A 25,138-nucleotide genomic window follows, 5' to 3' on the forward strand; every position below is an offset into this window, starting at 1 on the left:
GAGTACTGCAGAAAACGATCGAGGGGTCATAGTGGACCACATGCTAAATCTGAGTCAACAGTGTGACACTGTTGCAAAAAAGGAAACAGTGAGATGCATGAGATGCATGAACAAGAGTGTTGTGAGCGAGACACAAGAAGTCATTCTTCTGCTCTACTCCGTGCTGTTTAGGCCTCAGCTAGAGTATTGTATCCAGTTCTGGGCTCCACATTTCAAGAAAGATGTGGAGAAATTAGAGAATGTCAAAACAAAAATGATTAAAGGTCTAGAAACTATGACCTTTGAGGGAAGACTGAAGGAACTGGGTTTGTTTAGTTTGGAAAAGAGAAGACTGAGAGGGGACATGATAGAAGTTTTCATGTACCTAAAAGGGTGTCACAAGAAGGAAGGGGGGAAATTGTTCTTCTTAACCTCTGAGGATAGGACAAGAAGCAATGGGCTTAAATTGCAGCAAGGGAGGCTTATGTTGGAAAAAATTAGGAAAAATCTCAACCTCCCAGCCCGCTCTATGATCCATCCCACATTGCTTACACAAAGAGTTATGCTTCTCTGATTCATGCACAAAGCGTATTAAACTTACATATATGCATTGGAAGTGGTATATTTTACAGGGGATGGGACCCTGACAGCAGTTCCTCAAACCCCTCAGTAGGAGCACTGGCTCAGAGGAAATTTAAGTCACATCTGGATCTGACTACCCCATTTGCAAGTAGGACTGTGACCCACCAACTATACAAAATTACTTTGTGGGAATGAGGTGATGGAAAAATAAATTTAAACTCCGCAGTCCAGCCAATAAGTATCCTAAAGAACTTTTTTTAGGAATGACACCTTGTACCAGGTCTGCATGGCCCAGACAGGGAAGTTTTCTAAAATTCCTTAATGTGATTGCCTGCAACTGCTCTCTTAATTGCTAGAGAACTGCCTGTGACCAAGTCATAGAGTTAAAAAAATTATTATAACATTAATTTAATAAAGGCAAGGAAACTTTGATCCACTAGCAGACATTCCTCAAGGGGAAAGAGATGAATTTCGTTGAGCAAATTATTCACTTAATTCTACTTAAAACTTGTCTTACTATAGGCAACTGGATATAAAGCACTCTGTCTTTGCCATTTAGTAATGTGCATTGCCTATACGTATCAATGAGTGAACTGACATACCCCTAAGCATATTCTGGAGTAATTCTTCTAATCTCTGGTCTTTCCTACATCCATAATGCCCCCCTTCATAAGCCATATTAACCATAGTTGCTAAAATGATATTCCTGGACTGTTGATCTGCCCAGATCACTCCTATTTCCTTCAAATTACTCACCTGACTCCCCTTCTTCACTGCAAGATTAAATTTAGCCTTCAACTACCTGAAGGTAGGTTCCAAAGAGGATGGAGAGAGGCTGTTCTCAGTAGTGACAGATGACAGAATGAGGAGTAATGGTCTCAGATTGCAGTGATATTCTTTGGTGATATGTAGTGAGGTCTAGGCTGGATATTAGGAAAAACTAGTTCATTAAGAGGGTGGTGAAGCACTGGAATTGGTTGCCGAGGAAGGTGGTGGAATCTCCTTCTCTAGGTTTCTAAGTCCTGGCTTGACAAGGCTCTGGCTGGGATGACTAATTTGGGATTGGACTTGATGACCTTCTGAGGTCTCTTCCAACCCTATGACTCTGACTCAAGGCCCTGCACAACTCTGCCTCAGCCTGCTTATTCATCCTAGCCACTCCCTGTGTCCTTCTGATCCAGTAGTGGCAGCTTCAATGCTCTTTGTATCTGCTTCAGCTCTCCTCCCTTCATACAGAAAGCCCTTCCTGAACTAGTCTGAAAAGCCATTCTCTACTTCTGAAGAGCTTAATCTTCCATTACTCATACAGGAAAGGAGTTGACATGTATTTATTTTTGGATTGATTCACTCGCTTTTTATTAAAGGTCTGTTCCACATTGCTGAGTATCTTCTGCATCTTCACTAAGTATCCACACCATCTCAGAGATGCAGTTCACAGCTTTCTCCTCTGCTCTCACTCACCCTACTGTTTTGTTGCACCTTCCAATCCCTCTTATTGACATTATTTGCAATACGATCATATGTCCTTTGGGACAGGAAGCATCTTGTCTTATATGTACCTTGAGGCAACCTATACACTCTTATAAATAATATTGCATGAAATATTTAGATGTCGTGCTCATATCCCTTTAAGTTCATGGTATCATGCCTGTGCTTCAAGTTCAGCACAAATATGTTTGCAGGATGTGGGTCCTCTGTTCCAAACATTTTGACACTGCCAGTAGCATCATCCTGCAGTTACTGTCACAAACTCCCATTTCAGCAAAGTCTCAAGGTGATCTTAACCTTCTGCCTACCCCAGCCAGGACACAGAACCCCCTTTGTGTTTATTTACTAGGGTTTCACACTTATTACTTTGCTTATTTTCCACATGGCCGTCTCTAACATTGTAAACGTGTTTTTCTTTTCTTATGGGGTAATGCTCTTCTCTACTCCATTGAAGCCACTTCATTGTTTATCTATAGTAGAGGTTACTGATTTGAGCTGATTTTTTTGGACTAGTTTGTGCTCCATTTTTCTGTGCTTTGCTCTTCATTTCAATTGACAGATCATGCCAGAGACAGGACAATCTAGGTAAGTTCCAGGCCTGGGAGTCAGGGGATGTAAAATCTGTTCCAATCTGTGCCACAGATTTCCTGTGGGAGTTTAGTAAGTCAGCTAACTTCTCTGTAGCTCAAATTTGCCACCAATAACATAGGGATAATATTATGTTCCTACTTCACAGGGCTGCTGTGAGGATAAACCCATTAATGTTGGCCAGGTGTTTAGAAATGCCTCTAAATAAGTTAACTGCTTCTTGATTCAGGTGGTCAACTGTACGTGTCTAAGGTAGCTCATCTGAAATGCCAAGATATCCCCCCCGCCCCATTTTAAAATAGAACCCTTGGGAAGAACATGTTTCATGCAAAAAAGCAAAAATCTTGGATGTGGTTATTAACCGGGCAGCTCACACTGAGGTTGCTAGAAAACCTCCGAGCCCCACTAATATTTTACACCTAATGCCACTATCCCCAGAGTTATTGACAATTAAATGTCTATAGGTACATGATGCTTTGAGATTTAGCCACGTGATTCCTTTCACATCAATGGGGGAAGAGGACGGGTGACAGCTAAATCTCTCTGCTTTTACAGTTCCCAAATATGTTCTGACTTGTGATTGTTTTCCTGGTGTAGTCTATCAGAAGCTGAATAGATTGCTCAGAACAACTGGTTGGTTGAACAATTGTAATTTTGCTTCAATTAGTTGAATTGCAAATAAGGAACTCAAATCTGCACTGAAGTCTGTGGAGTTTTACTTCAGTGGGAACAGGAGCAGGCCAAAATCAAATGGCTTAAAAGTAGAAAGGAAAATCTTTTGCAGGCAACTGGCAGCGTGAGGAATGACAGAAAGGAGGGGAAGGTACTTAACAGAAAGAGACAGGCCATGAAAAGAAATAAAAATGAAGCAATCCGATAAGGTGTTTAATGTCTTGACAGTCGGGCTTTCAGTTTCCAAATAAAACACCTATTGGGAAAAAAAAGGCATGCTAGAAAATTGCTCACATTTACAGCTGTGTCCAGACAAAAACCTCAGCCCTGAAGAGACTCAAACTGGAAAATTTTGCATCTGGATCCTGATCAACTGAATTTGGCAGCTCAGCTCTACTCACATCCCAGCATCTCTTCTAAAAATTGAGCATAAAGGGAACAAAATATTATTTTGATTTTCTAAGGCATGTCTCACATGATCCAACTGAAGCTGCATTCCTTCCCTTCCCATCTTGCAGGCAGAGGCCTGGGGGCAACATGAAGGGGCCTTTTATTTTCGTGTGTGTGGGGGTGGGGGTGGGGATGGGTGTGTGTGTGTGTAGGTGGAGCACAGGCGAGGTGCCAGATTGACAGCTCTGGAATCCTCTGTGTAAACTGACTCCCATAGTTATTGATCCCTGTCATATGGCAGGAGTATTAACCTTTGTCACCCTGACCCAGGTCAGATGAGTTGGACCAGGAAATAAAGTCCAGTCTCTTATCAGTATGCCCATGTCTCCTACATTTATTACAGCTTCTGTTTATTCCCAGACTGGTTCCGAATAGGCAGTGTCCATGTACACCTTCCTCACCCTGTACTGGGAACATGTCTTAAACCTGCCTTGTAAGGAGGGCAAGAAGGCAATTCAGTCTCCATAAACATCAGTGTTGCCAACTTTGAAAATTTCATTGTGTGTCTAGCAATTTTGAAAGTTTTGTATAGGTCCCCACATGCTGGAACCTGAGCATCTCAGTTTTCACTCAAGTAAGAAATGTATGTTTTTAGACCTCATGAGCACAGAGAAATGCTTAAAAACACAGACCCAAAAGTCTCTAGCACCGAAAGACAAAAAATGCCCAACACTGATTCTTATTTAAATCTCATGATTTTTGAGCCAAACTCATGATTGGGAAGGGGGGGTCTATTCATTATTTTAAAATGTTTCGGGTTAGCAACACTGCGTTCAGTTGGTAGCTTCTCTGCTGAGTACCAATACATAGTGCCACTTGGGATTATTTTTTGTGACACGTGTCCACCAGGAACTGATCCAAGACCTCTCAACTCATTTCACATTGTCAGGATGTTCATTCACACATCTCTTTCCTTTGCATCCACTGTGTTAGCAATTAGTCACCATATGGAACTATATTTCTGGGGAAATTTTTTTGGACCATTTTATGCAATAGAATGTAAGGACCACCTTGGGGGTATAGTGTATTGTAGATAGACTGATGGATCAGACAATATGTAGGACCCTATTCGATAGCCAATAGTAAACACCTGTTATCAAATCCCCAGCTGAGAAGACAGTTATTTGGCTAATATTATAATAACTGCACCATCTTTGGTTGAAAATGCCTGACTAAAACTTCTTGTTAAAACAAAAGGAAAAACTATGTACCACGTTAAAGACTAACAAGATGGTTTAATAGGTGATGAGCTTTCGTAGGCCAGACCCACTTCCTCAGTAACACAATTACCTCTCTACTACTAAAACTTCTTGTGAGGAACTTTTTCTTTTCAATAAAACTTTTTAAAAATCACGTTCCTCACAACAGCAGATATAATATATACCTGCCCTGCCCCTACTGCCAGTGCTGTATCATGATGGACAACAGCAATAGTTAATCTCCCACAAGGGGCAGGAAGTTTAAGAAGATTAAATCAGAAACTATCTTTCCCTCCATTTCTTTCGCTACATTTTCTCTAAGGAGAGATCACAAACGTTCTATGTGATTACATTTAAACACTGAGCTGTCCTAATTTTAAACTGTAATGACTGTGTTAGACATTTAAAATGAAATCCTTGTTGCCCTGTGCTAAGCCTCTCTGGGGTGTGTATGTGAGTGCGTGCATGTGTGTCTATAAACTCAAGGTTAATGGATTACAATAGAGAAGAACTCCTGGGATTAGACAGATAGAGGCATTAACAGACGGTCTCTCCTAAGGGAGAGTCAATGAAGAATCCTCCCACAGGCTTTTGAAGCAGGAAAAGGATGGCATGTGAATCACGATGGTTGTGTTTGCACAAAGCTGTAGCAAACTGCGGAGGTTTCTTGACTATTTGTCATTAAGCTGATTTCCCAGTTTACACTGTGAAGCTTGTTCAGTCGAGACAGTGGTTAGGGGCTGCAGCAAGTCAGCTGTGGTTGGCACCTTCTCTAGGGATGCTGTGATCATACCAAAGACCTTAGCTAAAGCTTTTACCTCTTCTTCAAATTACACTGTGTCAAATACTAATTGAGGAATAACCTAAGCTAATAAGGACTCATTTACACTATCAAACTAACCTTGTTTATCATGTAGTATGTGCATACACATTGTATTCTGAATGCCCTCTAGTGGTTATTATTACTATAGTACTACTTAATATGGGAAATTGCCTGATAAACTAAACTAGAAATGAAGGGTGTATGGGTGGGGAGAGTGGGAAAGCATAGCACAGGGGATTGTTAGTGGCATATTTTAAGCTGTCGCTTTCCTTACCCTAAATAAATAATTAAATCTTATGTGTGTACATTACACCATGGCACTTAATCCTGGTTCAAAGTCTGTTGGGGATAAAGTGGATTACAACGCAGTCTGGCTGACCAGTGTGCATGGAGACAAAGTATTATAACAGGATTAAAAACCCTTCTCTCCTTCAGTTAAAGCAGATTTGTTTGAGGTTTTATAAAATCTGGTTGTAGCAGTTTGGTCCTGTGAACCATGCTATACATTGTTTGGCTACAAGATGAAATTCTGTTTAGGCACCTCTTTAAATACAGTCCTTATGATCATGTCACGAGAGCCTAAAGATCCTAGAGAAGGGAGGAAAGCTGGTCTTATAAGAACAACACATATCTTTACACTGAGAAAAGGATGAATATATGAGATAAACAAAGGAAGGTGGGATTAGTCACAAGTTAGAGTTACATAAAGTCACCAGGACATAGATTGTAAGCTTTTTACTATGTGTGTGTAATGCACATAGGACAATACAGCCCCAATTCTTGATTAGGGCCTGTAGGCACAACGGTAAATAAAACATATTATTATTGTAATATTATTATTACATATAATAAAATAATAATAATTAATAATAAAGGAGGAAGGCCGAAAGGCTGAACTGCTGCAGCAAAAGGTAAGAAGAAGACACTTTTGAGTTCACTGATCTTTTGTCATCCCTATAATTTCCTGCCTTCCTATGTTCTGTTTGGGAACTGAAATATAAAACATGAAAGAGCTGATAGTTTCACTACCTCTCTTGTGGTCTGTTTAGCAGAATTTGGAAGGAAAGTGTAAGAGGGGCTGATGAACCTGTACATGTGGAGTTATCGTTAATACAAAAAAAATTCACAGAACCTTCTTTACACATGAACCAGCATACATTCGTATTTTTTCACGCAGAGAGAGTACTTAAAACTTTCACAGTAAGCTAAATAGCCTTTATCCAGGCACTCTGAGCATTGCTTCTCTAAGCAGCCCCCTTTAATTATCATGGTCTTAAAGAGAAGTAATCATTTAGCTAGAGTGTCTAGCCACATAATAATGCTTTGGCCTTTTATTTCAAAGGGGAGGCATCACATTGTCTGTATGCTTGAAGGAATCCCAGGTTGCTAAGTAATGGATATAATATGATTGAGAATGAAGGTGACCTATAGAAGCATTGTAAATACATGATTTTCTCTGCTCAGCAAGTGAATTTTGATTACAGCTCAGCACATGCCTATGGTTTTAAGATGCTTGTGGCATTCTTGTGAGACCTCATGAAAGGAGAAAGTACAAAAAACTGCAAGAAAGAGAAATAGGCTTCAAAAAAACCTATTTATACCCACATCAAATAAAGAAAATTGAGGGTGATGGTTGTAATCTTGGCTGTCCTTGTTTACAGCTGCCTGTATTAGTCTGTCATACAAAAAGAAAATAACAACGGATCAATACAGCTATCTGCACTTCTATATTTTTTTTTAAAATACACTAAGTGAAGCATAAACCTCCCTAGTTAAGTCTTTTCTGCCTGAGGAAGAATATATACAAGTGTGTATTTTACTGCCAACATAGAGACCAACAATAAAGAAATTGGTAAGTAGCATTCACTTTAGAGTCATAGACCCAAATATTGATTTCAGTTATAGTACATTGGCATAAATCTGCAGTAATTCCATTGACTTCATGGGAATTCCTCTGGATTTACCAGCGTGTTAGATTGGAACTTAGCACAATCTCTCTCTGTAAAATATTCACATTTCTCTACATGGCATTGGTCAGTAAGTATCATGGGTGAATACAGGATCACTGCATCGTGTAAAATGTACATGATGTGTATCCGCAGAGCCTCAGATTGACTTGATCCTCCATGCATTGAAAGTTCCTATGGACTTAATGGTGCAGGACATGGGCCCTGATGCAAACTGACCTTGGTGGAGCTGTGCCAATGTACCCCAATTGAAGATCTGGCCATATGGGATGCACCAAGATAATTGATCATATACAGAAATGCAATAAGCCTTCCATTTATTATGCATGTTACAGCAGCAATCAGATCAGTGCTCCATTGTGCTAGGTGCTGCACAGGTCTGGTTGCTATTATAATAGCAACCCCTGCCCAAAAAGATTACAAATTGGCTGAGAAGAGTGCCCGTGCTCATGGTCCTTGTTCTTTTTCAGATTTGTACGGTCATTGTTACATCATGCAGAGTTAATTGCTATTTTCACTTGTTTAATATTTTAGGATTGTCCAAAAATATGATTGAAATGACCAAATCCTGGATAGTAAAATATGGGACATTATAGTTTGTCATAATACCATAATACTGCAAGTCACCTAAGAAATATATTTGGCTTTTTATTTTAAAGTATTATTTCACTTGTGTTTTAATCCCTTGGGACAAGTTATTTCTAAAGTTAATAATTTATGTAATGTGTTACATATTTGTATAGTTCCTAGCACTGAGAGTCCCAGTTTGCTTATAGTGTATAGATGCTAGCCTTTAAGAGTTGTTTTTATTATTATTATTTATTATTAATATTATTATTACCACTAAATACGGAAATCTTTGAAAATAGTTCACCATTATAGTGCTCTGTGTCAAGTTTCAAGTAATAGTTACCTCATTTGTACCTTCATAATGTTGTAGCACACTTCACTGTATAAGTCACTGGGTTTTTTCCTTGACCACTCTCGGATCCCTCTAGTGTTATAACTCATGCAGGGAAACATGCTCAGTGGGCCTGATCCTGCAAACCTGCCATAGGAGCTGCTCCCATTGAAGAAATCTTTATGGGTTCAATCCTGCTGTTCCATCACATCTGAAACCCTCATTTGCTTCAATGGGACTGCTGTATGTATTGCCCAATTCAAAGCCCAGAGAAGTCAACAGAAAGAATCCTGATGGCAATGGGCTTTGGATCAAGCCCCTGAAGGCCTCAGCAATTATGAACTCAAATCGTGAGACAATATTTATTTCTGGGGATAAAGAAGAGAAAAAGTCCCAAATTGTCTCAAAGCTTTGGAATGTACAGACTGCAGCTCCAAACGGAGAGAAATTGGGCTCGCAGTTAATAAGAGCAATCTGCCACAGTGCTGAACACCCTGAACTTCCACTGCTTTCAGTGGGCACTTCCACATCCTGCTGGAGTGGCACCTGTCTAGGCACCACCATTCTTGAATTGGCAATAACCTAGGACACCCATTTTGTGCTTCTTGTTATAAGCAGAAGGATTTTATGGTCTCCTGCTACTGAGAAGCATCAAAGGAGCTAGGATAGAATTATCCCTTTGGTTAAACTATCTTCCATCCACTTACAGAGTCTGCATATTTCTTTCTACATAGTTCCTACCTATTCTGACCAGTCACATCATACCTAAAGATAATGGTTTGTGGTTTTTTTTAAATAGGTTGTATTGGTGTGTTGGAGTGGGGGGATCACTTTGTGAGTGATGAGTCTAGACGTGGGATAGTCTCTAAGTATTCCCTTTGCTGCCCCTGAAATGCCTGCTCTGCTTTATCCACACTGCTGAGAGCGCCCAACATGCTCTCAGCATGCTTAGAAACATACCCTCTAGGAATATGACATCCTCAGTTAGTGTTGTCCAACACCGTAAATAGCCTCCCTAGCAGACTGTACTTTGTGAGTGTTACTTCCTGGAATAATGACAAACAAGATCATTGTGGCACTAACCAGTGGTGTTTTAAAGGCATTTAGGTGCCTTACTCCCATTGGCCCTGAGTTCTGAGGAAAAATCTGTTCTCTCAAAGGATCCCCTAAAGCTTCATGCTGGGAAGAGGTTCCTTTGGAGTTCCCGACACAGACTTTGGGAAAGCCAAAGAGTTGTCCACTTAAAGAATCCATCTGTGGTTTTAGATGAGGTGAGTGCGTGGCTGGAATAGGACATTCTATTCAAGTGAGGTTGATGGACCTTCAGCAAACCAAGAAGGGCATTGATAAAATTGCTAATTTGTTACCATAAAAACCATTTAAAGACTCCCCAAAGTCTGTTTGCCTAACTAGATACTTGGGTCTTTTCTAGATGAGATCAAAACCACTGGGTTTTGGCATAGACTCAGCTACTGCCACATTGTTAGTGGAAATCTAGAAACTTATTCAGGGGATATAGGGTTATTTTTATGGTGACTATAAATGGTTTTGCATTATTAAGGCAAATATAAACTCATGACTAAAATATGTTCACCTTGCCAATAACTAGAGGGACTTTATATGCTGGATGAAATTGTTCAAATTCCCTTAGAATAAATAGACAAAACACTCAAAGAACACCCTTCCCCGTCCCCTCGTCCCCCACCACACACACACACTCTCTTTAGCTAGGTAATCAGCATCATGTAACCCTTAGGTATTAAACAGTATGTAAGGATTTCCTGGATTTGTGTTAGAAATGTTCCTAAAAAGAAAACAGATTTTCATTAACTTTTTCAATAATTTTGCCTAACATTTGCCTTTCAGACACTTGATACAAAAAGAAGGGGAGGGAGGGTAGATTCAAGAGGAAGATGCAACGACTTCACAGTATTTCCTGTAACCACTGATTGCTTGCTTTTAGCTTTAAAGTAAACCAAACAGTAAGACCATATGAAACAGTCTCTTAGCTAGTAATGTGTTAACAACAATCTGTCCGATTGTGCCAGAATATCATTTGACAGCCTATGGAGAAACAACTGAGTAGCATAAAAGACTGGAATAGAAACATATTTTTAACTCACCTTTAGGTTGTGTGTTGGGTTTACAACACAGACAAGTTGCCCAGCAGCTGAAAAAACCCTCTTAGCCTTGTAATGTTGAAACCTAAGGTGAATAAGATCTAATACAGCCCCAAAGCACTGGGTGAAGAAAAGCATCACAACTTTTTTGTTGTTGTTGTTGTTTGGTGAGGAAAGCAAGGAAGGAGACTGTCAGTCCTTGAGACTGGGGAAGGAGTGCAGCCTGTGAGAACTACACTCCTGCACAGCTTAGCATGCCTTCATATTCATCATCAAAATAAGACGGTTAGAATCTTGCAGCAGTGGGTCAGCCAATCAAAAGGACTGGAATGTTATCCTTGAGGTCCAGAGACAGCCAATAACAAATGCTGCCCCCCCCTCACAAAAACTCCCTGATGAATTGAGCCTGGTGGAGAATGCATTATTGAACATTACCATACATCAGCACATTGCATTTATCTTGTGATTACAGCCAGCCATACATAATGCTGTGGAGATATGCAGACAAAATTGATTGTTTAATGTCTCCATTTATTAATTGACTTAATTTAACACAAGAGTTCTCTACTACCAAGGTTAATGTAAAACATTTTTAAAAATCACCAGTAAAACTGCAAGAAAGTAGCCAAATGGGTGAAGTATACTTTGTGTTTTACCTACAAAAGCAGCTTGGAAGAAAAAAACCCAAATATTAGGAGAGTATTACAGTTTCTTCTAGGGATTAAGCAGAAGCAGATCTGTGTATATAAATAAGCATGTGTGTGTGTGTGTGTGTGTGTGTGTGTGTAAGCTGCAATTAGGATTTATACCTCTCTGACATTTTCTGAATCTTATTGTCAACTACTTTTCAGCAAAGAAATTCCAAGTACCCTAACATATCTTAAGACCAGCTCTTCAGCGAGCGTAAATTGGCACAGTTCCATTAAAGTCAATGGAGCTGTTCTGATTTACATTAGCTGAGTGTCAAGCCCATGGTATCCAAAACGTAATAATTCCTGGATGCTGGATCTAGGCGAGCACAAAAAGGCACAGAGCATGCTTCTAAAAATAATGAAATACATGATGCATGAATGCACCCACACAGAGAAACCAACACTGAAGGAAAAGTGGCTTGTAAATCAACAGAATAATCACAGATGCAGAAGGCTTTTACTTGTTATTCATTTGCATATTGGTGGGCAGCAAATTGCTAATTAACCACTATATTGTCCTACACATTAAAATGGGATTAAGATCATGGAAGCAAATTGATGCTTTCCTATATTATTGCCAATATAGCTGTGCTTTGGTGAGTAAGGGACATTGCCCGAAGCCATCAAGATTTGTTAAACTTGAGTCAAGTGATAGGGTTTTACTGAGGTGGAAATTCCATAGCAAATGTGTGGTTCAGAATGCTCGTTCGTTTTGTGGGACAATCCTGAGTACTATGTTGCTCTGCTTGTTAATAAATCAAAGAGGGCTAATTTAATTAGCTCGCTGCCAGTACTTCCTATCAGGGTGCTATTTAGGATTGCTGGTTAAGTAGTCAGATGGCTTATTTAGCCTTTGTAATCCTTTTCCCTTCGGAGCGTAACAGATAAAAGTAGCTCTCTGTTGTTGTTGGTTTTTTTTTTTTTTTAAATGTGAGACCAGCTTGGATCAGAATTCTGCTCAGGACAGACAAGCCCACATACCGAGCCAGCTCCAATCTGTGACTGAATTGTCACAACTGCTAGTTCCTAAATCAATACTCTCTCTGCCAGACTGCAGAGAATCTTTGCAAAAAACCTTGAATAGATAAATGTGTGGGTTATTGTGAAATTCTGGTACACTAGGTGATATCAAGAGAAAAATGGGAACAAAAAGTTTGCTTTAAAATTAAAAGAAAAGATATTTCTTGCAGTCTATTGAGAATATTTTTCAAGTAAGCTTGTAGAACTGAGCAAATATTATAATGAATTTATATGAGGAAATTCTCTTCATGAATTATCTACAGACTATCATGGTTTTTTTTTTAATTTATTTTCTATTTGAAATTGTTCACACACTTTATGTGAACATATTTCAACCTAGGAGTTGTTGAAGCACATATTTTACAAATAATGTCTTGTACTAATGAATGTTGTTCATCACTTGTGAAGTGTGATTTATCACTTAAGTCACTTGGAATTATTTCTGTTTCCGTATTGGATGGCTGAAATTTTTATAAACAGTAAAGACCAGATTTAAAAATGTATTTAGGTGCCTAAAGTTGTAAAGAGTGGCACTGTGGGATTTTCCAAAATGCCTTGATGACTAACTCTGGTTCTGAGTGGACAATCAAAAGATATTTCAAGAGGACAATATACTGACATTTTCATGAGTTTTTCATGTTCCACAAGTAATTTTCCAGATAACTATTCACCGGTGTGGTATGTTTGCAGAAAATGACTTGCAAGAGTGTGAACACTACTGAAGGTATCTTGTGATCATTATTTGTAATCATGTTTATCAGTAGCCTTTTCCAGAATTGGACCTAACTATAAATTATAAAGCATAAATACTTTAATTTCCATACCTTTTATTTCTATTGTGTATACAGTATATGGCCTAATTCTCCTCTCATTCGCATAGGTTTTACAGTGGTGTAACTTCATAACACTCTATTCATACCAGTGTGTGTGAGAGAAAACTCTAGACCAGACACTAGGGCTATGTCTACACTGGCATGATTTTCCGGAAATGCTTTTAACGGAAAAATTTTCCGTTAAAAGCATTTTCGGAAAAGCGCGTCTAGATTGGCAGGATGCTTTTCCGCAAAAGCACTTTTTGTGGAAAAGCATCCATGGCCAATCTAGATGCGCTTTTCCGCAAAAAAGCCCCGATCGCCATTTTCGCGATCGGGGCTTTTTTGCGGAAAACAGTACTGTGCTGTCTACACTGGCCCTTTTGCGCAAAAGTCTTTCGGAAAAAGACTTTTGCCCTAACGGGAGCAGCATAGTATTTCCGGAAAATCACTGACAATCTTACGTGAGATCGTCAGTGCTTTTCCGGAAATTCAAGCGGCCAGTGTAGACAGCTGGCAAGTTTTTCTGGAAAAGCGGCTGATTTTCTGGAAAACTTGCCAGTCTAGACACAGCCTAGGGTTATGTCTACACTCCAGGTTTTTGCCAGAAGAGGCAATGCAAATGAAGCGCTGATTAGCATTTTGCGCAAAAAGCAGTTTTTGTGCAAAACGGACATGGCCACACTGCTTATTTTTGCGGAAAAATCTCTTGCACAAAACCGCTTTGGAATAGACTATGCAAATGAAGTGCAACAAAATGCTAATCAGCACTTCATTCGCATTGCCTCTTCCAGCAAAAACGCGCAGTGTGGACAAAGACTAGGTGTTCTCAATCAGTCCAATTAATCCTATGTTTTTATAATTCACTAGTACTAAATCCAAAAATAATTTAATGCCACATAATCTGACCTTAGGCTAGATCCTCAGTGCAGTCTGCATCTGGTAAATGACTTCAGCCCCAGTGACGTCAGGGCAGAATGTTTGTTTATAATTGCATAATACTTTGCATGATGATGTTACTGAATGGACCTAATGTGAGTACAGGGTTAACCATACAAAAAGCACAGCAGGTCTGTATAGGAAGGGTTAACATTTTTCTGGTGTCTTCACTGGACCTCTATTTCCCCTCCCCTTATGATTTGCTCCTGAAATTAACATGCAAGCTGCAAACACTTGTTAATTTGTCAACAACTCTGTCCATTGTCTGAAGGAGAAAACAAGTGGTGACATCGTAGGAAAGAATGGCCGTACTGAGTCAGACCAAAGGTCCATCTAGCCCAGTAGCCTGTCTGCCGATGGTGGCTAATGTCAGATGCCCCAGAGGGAGGGAACACAACAGGTGATCCTCACGAGAATCCTCTCCTGCCATCCAATTTGACAGGGATGGCTCAGGCACTGCAACTGTAGGAATCCCGCAGGTCTCAGAGTCTGATGCCATCAGAGGCAGATGGAAACTCTAATGTGAGGTACTGTGTCTGACGTTTCCATGCTGAGTAGAGTGAAGTACATGCTGACCAAGAGCTCTGTGGAGAGATGGAGCCCCCTGGGGAGTCCACTGCTTCTCCACTGCTGTGGTCCATTGTGTAGTCACTTATACCTGTGCACAATGAATGCAGGTGGTGTCAAGTACTATCACTGCATGCATGTGACTGCCAAGATGCCAGGCAGAGGTGAATCAGGTCCAAGACTTGTTTCTGCAGAGGATTCCACATCACCCCCAATTTGTATGGCCTACAAGTGTCAGGATATTTGTGAGGATCTCAAGCTCGGAACATTGGACCTTCCAGGCAGGAAGTTCAGTCATCACTTCCTGCACTTGCTTGTACCAGCATGGGACCCTAAGTTCCTAGAACTCGAGCTGCATTGATATTTTTAAACTACAGGCAGTCCCCAGGTTACGTACAAGATAGGGACTATAGGTTTGTTCTTAAGTTGAATTTGTATGTAAGTCGGAACTGGCTCCAGATTCAGCTGCTGCCACTGAAACTGACCAGGGGCTGACTACAGGAAGCCAGAGGCAGAATTGCTCTGCCCCCAGCTTCCTGGAATCAGCCTGATCAGTTTCAACAGCTACTGAATCTGGAGCCTGGGACAGAACAGCTGGGGCGCTGCCCGGTAGGTTCCCACAGGACCAACCTGGCAGCACCCCAGCTGCTCTACCCGAGGCGTCCTGCAACAAAAGCCTGGTCTGCTGGGGGGGGGGTGCACTAGCTGCCCCCCCCCAGCAGACAAGGGAGACCCGAGCAAAGCCGCACAGGTGGAGGGACCCCGCCGCCCGTGTAGCTTTGCTCCTGTCTCCCTGGGGTGCTGGGGGGAGTCCTCCCCAGCACACCAGGGAGACCCGAGCAAAGCCGCACAGGTGGAGGGACCCCGCCGCCCGTGTGGCTTTGCTCCTGTCTCCCTGGTCTGCTGGGGGGGTTCCAGCAAAGCCGCTGGACCCCCCCCCCAGCAGACCAGGGACACCCGAGCAAAGCCACCACCTGGGCGGCTTTGCTCGTAAAGCCGCCCAGGCGGCGGCTTTGCTCGGGTGTCCCTGGTCTGCTGGGGGGGGGGGGGTCCAGCAGCTTTGCTGGTCCCCCCCAGCAGACCAGGGAGACCGGGAGTAGCTTTTCTCGCCCCTGAGGACACGGGTGGCGACCCGCCGCCCGTGAGCTCCGGGGCGAGAAAAGCCCCGTTCGTAAGTGCGGATCCGACATAAGTCGGATCTGCGTAAGTCGGGGACTGCCTGTATCTCACAAGTACTACATTTTTTATAGAGGCAAAGTGTTCATATAAATTACGCAAAAAAAAGGGCAGAGAACAAAGTGGGTGAGAAGTCAGGGTTTTAGCAGCCATGAGGTGAGGCTGCAAGGAGGCCAGGACCCTGGAGCTATCTAGTTACTGCTAACACACTCATCACTTTGGTGGCTAAGCTCCTGAGGCTAGATATCCATTTTGCCTGCTTTGTTTTTAGCTGGAGTTGCTGAGGTGAAATTGAGACTCTATTTGGGAACTGCAGGTGTCCAGGCATGAGGAAAAAAGATTGCAAAATGTTAAATTGAAAGGTTTCACTTTGATTTTTTTTTTTTTTTTACTAGACTCCTGTGGGATGGCCTTTTTAAATTCTGCCTTCTCTTCCTCCTTTCCACCTCTTTACGGGTCACTTCTGAAAGGTGACAAGCTGTCAGTAAATTGGTCCAAATTCTGTTCTCATTGACGCCTATGCAAATCTGTGTTAACTCCGTTGAACTCACATCAGCTAATCTAGATTTACTCCCATGTAAATGAGATTGGATTCTGTTTAGTGGAAGGGAATTTAATGTTTTTTAGACAATATTTGCAAGAACCTGGATCCTGAGGAAGGATGAGGCAGACACTGCCTGAAGGATGCAGTGCTTTATTAGTATCTACTCAGGCAGCTTATTAGCCTGTTTTCACGACCCTCTTACTGACCCCCTGTAAGGCCTCATGCAAAGCTGCTTGATATAGGACATCCCCATATGACCTGTGGCCCAAGTATTGTACATTCATAGTATTTTGAAATACACAGCTCAAGCAGCTATGCTGCCACTCTCTTGTGGGTACAGCCTGGAGTATTCTACATTCTGCTCGAGGGAATGATCCCTTGTGCTGATCTTTATAGCTACTAATTTGTTCTTTCACCTGACACTAGTTCTAATACATTGCAACATCACTGCCTGAGCCAAGCCGTTCATCCATTTTCTGCCTGGCAAGAGACTTCATGTGTTCATTCACCAGGTAATTTGGAAGACACCAGTTATAGAAACAGTCACTTTTCAAGCAGTGCAAACTTAAAAAAGTAGCAATAAACTAATAAGGGAAGAGATAGCTTAATCAGTGAACTAGTCTGCAGGCTTCAAATGCCTAAACTTGGCAGGTTTTACTCAGCTTTTTGCAAGGATGGATTCATGCCCGTGACTTTGGAATGCAATCTTTGGTCCTATATCTGGAGTTTGAAGAGTTTGTGGCAGATTTTATGAGTATGAGGATTTGTACCTATGTCCTTAGTCAGAAATGTCACTCTCCCCATTTACGGTGCACCAATCTGTACATGCAGAATCTGTTCACATTCTTGTCAGGGGTAAAGCCTGATTTTTCCGCTCACTCTCAGCAGTAAATCAGAAGTAATGCCACTGAACCCAATGAAGTGTAAAAGCAGTGTAAGGGAGAGGAGAATCAGGTCCATAGATATTAAATCCAGATGGACCATTATGGCCATATATTGTGATCTTCTGCATGCCATAGATATTTATTAGCACTCAGTAATTACTGCATCAATCCAAATAATTTATTGCTGAATTTGAGCAGTGGTGCTCAACCCTTCCAGACTACTGTACCCCTTTCAGAAGTCTGATTTGTCTTGTGTACCCCCAAGTTTCACAGCAATTAAAACTACTTGCATATAAAATCAGACATAAAATACAAACGTTTTGCAGCACACTATTAGTAAAAAAAAAAATGCAGACTTTTTCATTTTTACCATATAATTATAAAATAAATCAATTGGAATGTGTACTTAGATTCCAGTGTAGAGTGTAGAGCAGTGGTTCGCAAAGGGTGGTCCACAGACGATTACTGGTTCCTGGCCACCTTTCAGGTGGTCTGCAGTTTGAACTCAGCCAGCCCCCCTTTCCCCCCACGCAGCGGGAGACCTTCCCCCTGGCAGGGGTGGAGGTGCAGAAAGCCCCAACCTTCCCTGCCAAACCTGACTTACGCAGAAAGACAGAGCAAGTGGCTTCAGTGGGGGGAGGGGGTAGAGAGAGAGCAGCGGCATGTAGGGCCACTTGCTCTGTCTCTCTCTGAGAGCCGGGTCTGATGGGAAAGTTGGGGCTTTCTTCACCTCCCCTGCCTCCCGTGCCCTCTGAGTACTGTATGGCAACTGTGAGGCTGGAGCAGCAGTGCAGGCTCCCCACTGCAGGGGACGGAGAAGGGGGCTGAGCTTCCCCCTTCCCCAACCCGCTGGAGGAACCGTATCGGTATCGCAGTGATGTGCTGTCTGGAGCTTTCCCTGCCTCTCCCATTGGCCAGCCAATGGGAGCTATGGGATGCCATGCTTGGGAGCAAGGGGGCGTGAAGCCAGGTAAGCACCCTCCCTTATGCCCAGACCTCTGCACGCCAATACTTCTAACGCACCCCCTCCCTCTGCCAGCACCCCGCATCCCCAGCTTGCTCCTACACACTTCCCTTGCTCCTGCACTCTCCCTCTAGGCCTGACACCCTCCCTCCTGGCCTGACACCCTACCTCTAGCCCACTCCTGCACTCTCTTCCCCCCCCCCTCCCAGCCAGACATCCTACCCCAAACCCCCTCCTGCAACCTCCATTGCTCCTACACCTTCCCCCGGCCAGATACCTACTCCCAGCCTGCTCCTGCATCTTCTCTTGCTCCTGCTCCCTCCTTCCTGGCCACACACTGCACTTTCCCTTGCTCTTGTTCCCTCCCTACTGTCCAGACACCCTACTCCCAGCTGCTTCTGCACTCTGCTTCCCACCCAGGCCTCACACCCTCCCCCCCCCTTCTGTACCCAGATACTGCGTCCCCATCTTCCACCCAGATACTGCGTCCCCATTCCTATCCCACTCACTGGCAGCCCTGTCCCACATACTGAACCCCTCATTTTTGCCCCCACCCCAGAGCCTAAGGGGGGTCCACAAAACCCACTAACTCCAGAACCCCAGAAAAGTAAATCTGGCCAATAGGAAGCCCTGAACCTCAGTCCTCCCTGTCCCTTTCCCTCACCCAGTAGGGCTGGAGCACCAGAGGAGTGAGGTGTCTTAGTTGGGGACCACAACAGCGAGGTTTGGGGGTTTTTGGAGGAGTTTTTTTGTTTTTCACTTGTATGGTTCCAAACAGATTTTTCTGTGGGTCATTGGCCCTCAACCCCTGCCATAAATAAAGAAAAGATTGAAAGCTTTTGGGTTAGATGTAAATTAATATTTAAAATGAAGTTTGATAAACTAACATGAGAAAGTTAAAACGCTGAATCTGTTTAATAATTTAAATTAAATCATATTCCCTGGCTGCAGCACTAGCAAAATGGGTTGGGCATAATTATGTAATTAACGGTGAGTTTCAATTAGTAACTGGTGGTCCAGGGAAAGGTTTTCATTGAACCAGGTTGGTCACGAGTCAAAAAGTTTGAGAGACACTGGTATAGAGAGCAGTCAGTATAAACATGTTATTAACAAGTCATACAATTTTGGTTTGTACTGACTTTGCTGTCTCTTTTTTTATGTAGCCTGTTGTAAAACTAGGTAAATACCTTGATAAGTTGATGCACCCTCTAGAAGACCTCTGTGAAACTCCAAGGGTGCACATACCTCTGGTTGAAAAGCACTGAATTAGAGCATTTATTTTTTAAAAATCTTGGTTTAAAGACTTTAAATGTTAGACCATCTACCACAATTCTTGGTTAATTGTCCCAGCGATTATTTTCCCACACCATTAAAAATTATTTCTAGTTTCCAGCTACTTGCCTGCCTTCAGCTTCCAGCTTGTGGATCTCATTATGCCTTTGTCAGCTAGATTAAAGAACCCTGTCATGTCAGATATTTTCTCCCCATGTAGGTAGTTATAGACCATGATTGAGTCGTAGTCTGACATTCTCTTTAATCAATTAAATACACCAATCTCCTTTAGAAACTCATTGGGAAGCATCGTTTCAGACCTTTCCTTGTACCAGTAGTTCCTCTGTGCATCCTCTCCAGTTCTCCAACTTTTTTTTTTAAACGTGGATACGAGAAATGTGGCATCACCCATTCTGCACACAGAAATTCAACTTCCTGAAAGGGGGGGGGGGCTCGAAAGAGGATGGAGAGAGGCTGTTCTCAGTAGTGATGGATGGCAGAACAAGGAGCAATGGTCTCATTTTACAGTGGGGGAGGTCTAGGCTGGATATTAGGAAAAACTATTTCACTAGGAAGGTGGTGAAGCACTGGAATGGGTCACCTAGGGAAATGGTGGAATCTCCATCCCTAAAGGTTTTTAACTGTCAACAATGCCCTGGCTGGGTTGATTTAGTTGGGATTGGTCCTGCTTGGGCAGGGGCCTGGACTCGACGACCTCCTAAGGTCTCCTCCAACCCTATGATTCTATGAAATCAAATCACCTGCCTACAAGGTGTATTTCCCTGATAATGTGTGTACACATAGCATGTTGGTTGTTTTGGTCATAGCATCACAGGGAGACATTATGGTCATTTGACTGTCTACCATGACAAAAATTAGTCAATATTTTTCCACGTAGAATTTATTTTTCTAAAAAGAACTCATTTTTCTTTAACTTATTGTGAAAAATTATTAATGTTTCAAATCTTCCATTTTTCATTAAATTCTCCTCATTTTAATTAATTTTATTGCAATTTTATGGAAATGTTTACTCAGGTATTTTAATAAGGCAGCATTTTTCATTTCTAAAAAGCCCAGTTTTCAGCAAACAAAAAAAATACCCATAACAATTTGGAAAATGATTTAGATAAAATGTTAGTAATAATATCAAGTCAAAATGTCATGGAAAATTTTTACAGATATGAGGGAAAATGTAATGCTGTGAAATGGGGAGTTGTTTATCCATTTTTTAGCTGGCTCCACCCTGGACCCAAGCTCTTTTCAGAGTTGCTGCTTTCTTCAGTAAAGTCTCTCAGCCTTTAAATATAGTCTAAATGCTTTGTTCCCAAACGTATGAGTTTGTCTTTGGCTGTATTCAAATATGTGTTGTTTGTTTGCACCCAGTTTATTGAGTAATTCAGATTGCTCTGTAGCAGTGACCTGTCCCCATCATTATTTACTGCTCTAATATTTCTCTCTTCCAACTTTATTAGCAGTGGTTTTATATTTTTTTCAGACCATGGATAATGATATTGAAAAGTGTTGTGTTGAGAACCAGTTGCTCAAAACCATCTACACTTGATGATTCCCCATTAATAATTACTACCCATTAGCCAGCTTACATCCACTAAATATGTGACCTATTCATTTTCTATCCTGCTAACGGTGTAATCACAATCTTGTGCAGTTCTAAGTCAAACATCTGACAATTTAAGTATGTACTTGTGGAAAGGAGAATAGAATGAGACCCACCGATGTAAGGGAAGCAGAAGTAAATCCTTGGGATCTGCCCAAGTGCCAATCTCTTTTTCAGAAGTGGCTGCATTTCAGTGCTGCTGCCGTAAAGAGTTTAAAGAGCACTTTAAAAGGAACAACATTGTATCCAAGTACATTCTGAGGATCTACTGTTAAAATAATTTTTCACTGTCAGTCTCTAAAAATATGGGGCCCAGTTCCCACTCTTTACTCTAGTTTTATGCCAGAGTTACTCCAGTAATGACACTATTTCTACTGTCTGAAGTGGGTTCTTAGAGAAGTGAAGTTGTGGACTGCCAGTAAGGGACTGCAATGTTGCTGATTGACAGTCTTGGAATTAGCTGTGCTTGTGTCGATGGGAATTCAAAACTGCTGTGATATTCCACAATCTTTGTGTTTTTCTGTGCGCCTGTCTTCTTTTAATTCATCTGGTGTGGGAACCATGCAGCTGGACCTTTTCTGCTCAGATCTTACCTCTGGACAGCTCCTTGCTGCCTGTCAATGTGAATGCGTGCCTGTAGCCATACCAAACTCAGCAAATGTTTCTCATGGATTGTGCAATCCAATTAGAATCATACCAGCCTGAGCCCCACACACAACATACGTAAGTTAAGCTACCATGCCTATGGCATATTTATGAAACATTCCATTCTCTTCTTGGATCTTCTTGGGTCTCTTCCAGCTGTGCTCTGCCTGCTCCTGTCTTGATGAAGCTTTTGGTTGCAACCTAGAGCTGTCTAGTGTCCAAATCATGTAACAGCACCTACATTGTTTCTACATTAGTCATCTTCAACCCAGCTGTCTCTCCTCACATTGAGGCTACATCTAAATCTTCCTAATTCTTTCTATAAAACATCACTAAAATACAGCTTTTCGTATCATAAGAACAGCCATATTGGGTCAGACCAAAGTTCCATCTAACCTAGTATCCTGTCTTCCGACAGTGGCCAATGCCAGATGCCCCTGAGGGAATGAACAGAACAAGTTACCATCAAGTGATCCATCTCCTGTCACCCATTTCCAGCTTCAGGCAAACAGAGGCTAGGGAGACTAGCCCTGCCCATCCTAGCTAATAGCCATTGATGGACCTATCTTCAGTGTCTCTGTAAGCTGTACAGAGTGCCCACAGCTAGGCATTTTTGTTTCTAATGATGGTGCATATTTGCAAATGACTCGGGGCACATAAAAATGTATCGTGCACATGGAAAGAAAAAATCCACACAAGGAAGGAGAAGATTAGAGGGAACATTGCATGTTATCCATGAACTTATCTAGTTCTTTTTTTGAACCCTGTGATAGCCTTGGCCTTCACAACATCCTCTGGCAAGGAGTTCCACAAGGAGATTGTGTGTGAAGAAATACGTCCTTTGTTTGTTTTAAACCTACTGCATATTAAGTTTTTTGTACTATCCTTTTCTTTGGCCTTAACAAATGCAGTCTTGCCCCAGTTTCAGCCATTCAGAATGCTGCTGTTGGGATCTTTTTCCTAACCTATGACTTTGACCATGTCACTATTCTCTTTGAATCCTTCCACTCGATCCTTTTTCTCTAGCCTATCAAATGTGTGCTACTTGTCTTCCCTTTCAGCGCTCTTCAGAGCCTATCACTATCAAACCTATAATCTCTCATTCATTTTAATAAGGTTGACTTCCACCTGCAGTCGGCACACTTGTTATATTTTCAAATAAACACCTTAATGCTTTCTCCCATGCAGCCCCTCATGCCTGAAGAAAGCTCCCTGTAGACACTGGGCAACCAGGGGTTAAGGAACTGCTCTGGGTTCAGCTACCCCAGCCTTGCCATCACTTGCAGTGAATGCAGTAACTGGAGGAGGAGTTAAAAGGCAGAGGTGTGGCTTACTGGCTGACAGACATGTCTGCTGACAGTGGGAGGGGACGGGAGCAATTACTGCAAGGCCCAGCAATTCAAAAGGGTCCCTTTGAATTGCTGCTGAAGTGTCTCTCTGGACACTCCATGCAGCTTTGAGGGCTAGGAGGGGCATGCTGTGGTCTGGGCAGTGCTTAAGGGCTCACTGCCCTCAGCCCTGCCCCTTCCACTTGAGACCCCACCTTGCCCTGTGGCTATCAGCCCTGCTGCTGACAGATCAGGGAGGAGAGCAAACCTGCATCCTGCTGCAGATCCAGCCAAGAAGAGCTGAAGGAAAGGCAGAATCTGTCCCTATAAACAACTTCCCCAAGGTCCCTCCCTGGGGTAACGGAGAACCTGCCACAGCCAACACCTGAGAGAGAAGCATTCCCCTCTCCCTCTCATGTGAGCTCCAGGTTTTGTTGATCCCCTTTGTTTGTTTTGCCTTCCCCAGCAGGGGAAAGCCTGAGAACTGACCTGGCCCTGGGACAGGGCTATGCCATGGCAGAGCAGGAGGCAATTGCTATCAGGCTACGCACAGCCACCAAGGGGTGCCTTGTGGTGAGTGCACTGCCTTCCCGCTGCTTTAACCCAGACGCCAACACTGGGACAACTGCAGGCAGGCAGTAGGAAGGTCGAGAGAGCACAACTGTAAGCGCTTCTGGTTGTCAGATCACTGATAGTCCTCAGCAGGCCTTGGATTGGAGCCCAGTTGAGCAGGAGGGGCCACGTTCCCCAACCAATATCCCCTTGCCAGTCACAGGGCCACACCCCTCACCACTAGGTGATGCTTCCCTACCAACTGCCCCGGTGAATGAGGACTGTCATGTACTGCTCCAGAACCCCCCCTACAACTTCCCTTTGTTGTGACACCTACACAAACATTGACAAAGGCTAGGCTGCTACTGTGCTAAGACCGCAGCCTAGCATGGTGACCACATTGTTTTGCGGTTTCCTTTTACTCCCCAGTCCCTCTGTCTGTATCTGTTGTGTCTTGCTTAGATTACTAGCTCTTTGGTGGGAGGACGGTCTTTTTGGTCTGTGTTTAGCACAGTGACGTCCTGCCTCATGCTTCCTGCTGCTATGATCATGCAAATACTAAAGAATTCCTTCTCCACTGATATGCTATGTAAGTCCTGCCTCATGCTTCCTGCTGCTATGATCATGCAAATACTAAAGAATTCCTTCTCCACGGATATGCTATGTAAGTCACCTTCCTTGTAGGCAGTTTTTACCACTGCAGACTTTCAACAACATCCCCTACACCATTCAGGAATACAGGCTCTCTCATCAACATGCAACTAACCCTTCCTTACGTACTGTCCATTAATTAGACCCACGGCTCTCTCCTCAGTCACATGGTTAAAGTCAAAGTGGCTGCCTGCACAACTCAGCACAGACCTGCTGAACAGGACTTTTCTTGTTAACCTTCATTCAGCAGAAACATACATCTCCCTCTGGCACAGAAGGACATTAATGCTATAAGGGATTAAAAAAGACACGTCTCCAATGTGATTATTATTAGTAAGGAGTATTCTAGCCACTGGGTCAAAAGGGAAATTCTGCATTTCTCCTTGAGGGATGGCTGGTGCCCAAGGAAAGAGGTTACCTCCATCTTCTTAATTTGTTCCCATCAAACTGCTACATTCTTTATGACCCTCTGCTGGTTTATTAACAGTTCAGTTTATGGCAATAGCTCATACTACTTCTATCTGTGAATGTTACATCAGAGAGAGAGACTCCTTTAATGCAGAGGAGCAACACGATGGCTTGATAAAGACACATCACACTTTCATGCTGTTATTAGGTAAAGTAACCGCCGTGATTTCCTCGTTGTGGTAACTGCCTGGTTAAATTGTCAGTGTAATATAGTGCCCACCTGTGAGTCATGCTGCATTG

General features: G+C 42.5%; 1 protein-coding gene and 1 long non-coding RNA gene across 2 annotated transcripts in view; one reads left to right on the forward strand and one right to left on the reverse strand.

The window, feature by feature from the left end:
- SIAH3 (siah E3 ubiquitin protein ligase family member 3) overlaps window positions 1–11,006 on the reverse strand; it is a 75,193-nt gene extending 64,187 nt beyond the window's left edge. The window contains exon 1 of the mRNA XM_014570945.3: window positions 10,773–11,006. Within this exon, the coding sequence (XP_014426431.2) occupies window positions 10,773–10,907 (135 nt within the window). The 5' untranslated portion in view covers window positions 10,908–11,006. The remainder of the gene's footprint in view (window positions 1–10,772) is intronic.
- Window positions 1–25,138, forward strand: part of LOC142826492 (uncharacterized) — a 98,899-nt gene that overhangs the window by 31,650 nt on the left and 42,111 nt on the right. The window lies entirely within an intron of this gene.

The sequence above is a fragment of the Pelodiscus sinensis genome, chromosome 1 (assembly GCF_049634645.1).
Source record: "Pelodiscus sinensis isolate JC-2024 chromosome 1, ASM4963464v1, whole genome shotgun sequence".
In the NCBI taxonomy this organism is placed as follows: domain Eukaryota; kingdom Metazoa; phylum Chordata; order Testudines; family Trionychidae; genus Pelodiscus; species Pelodiscus sinensis.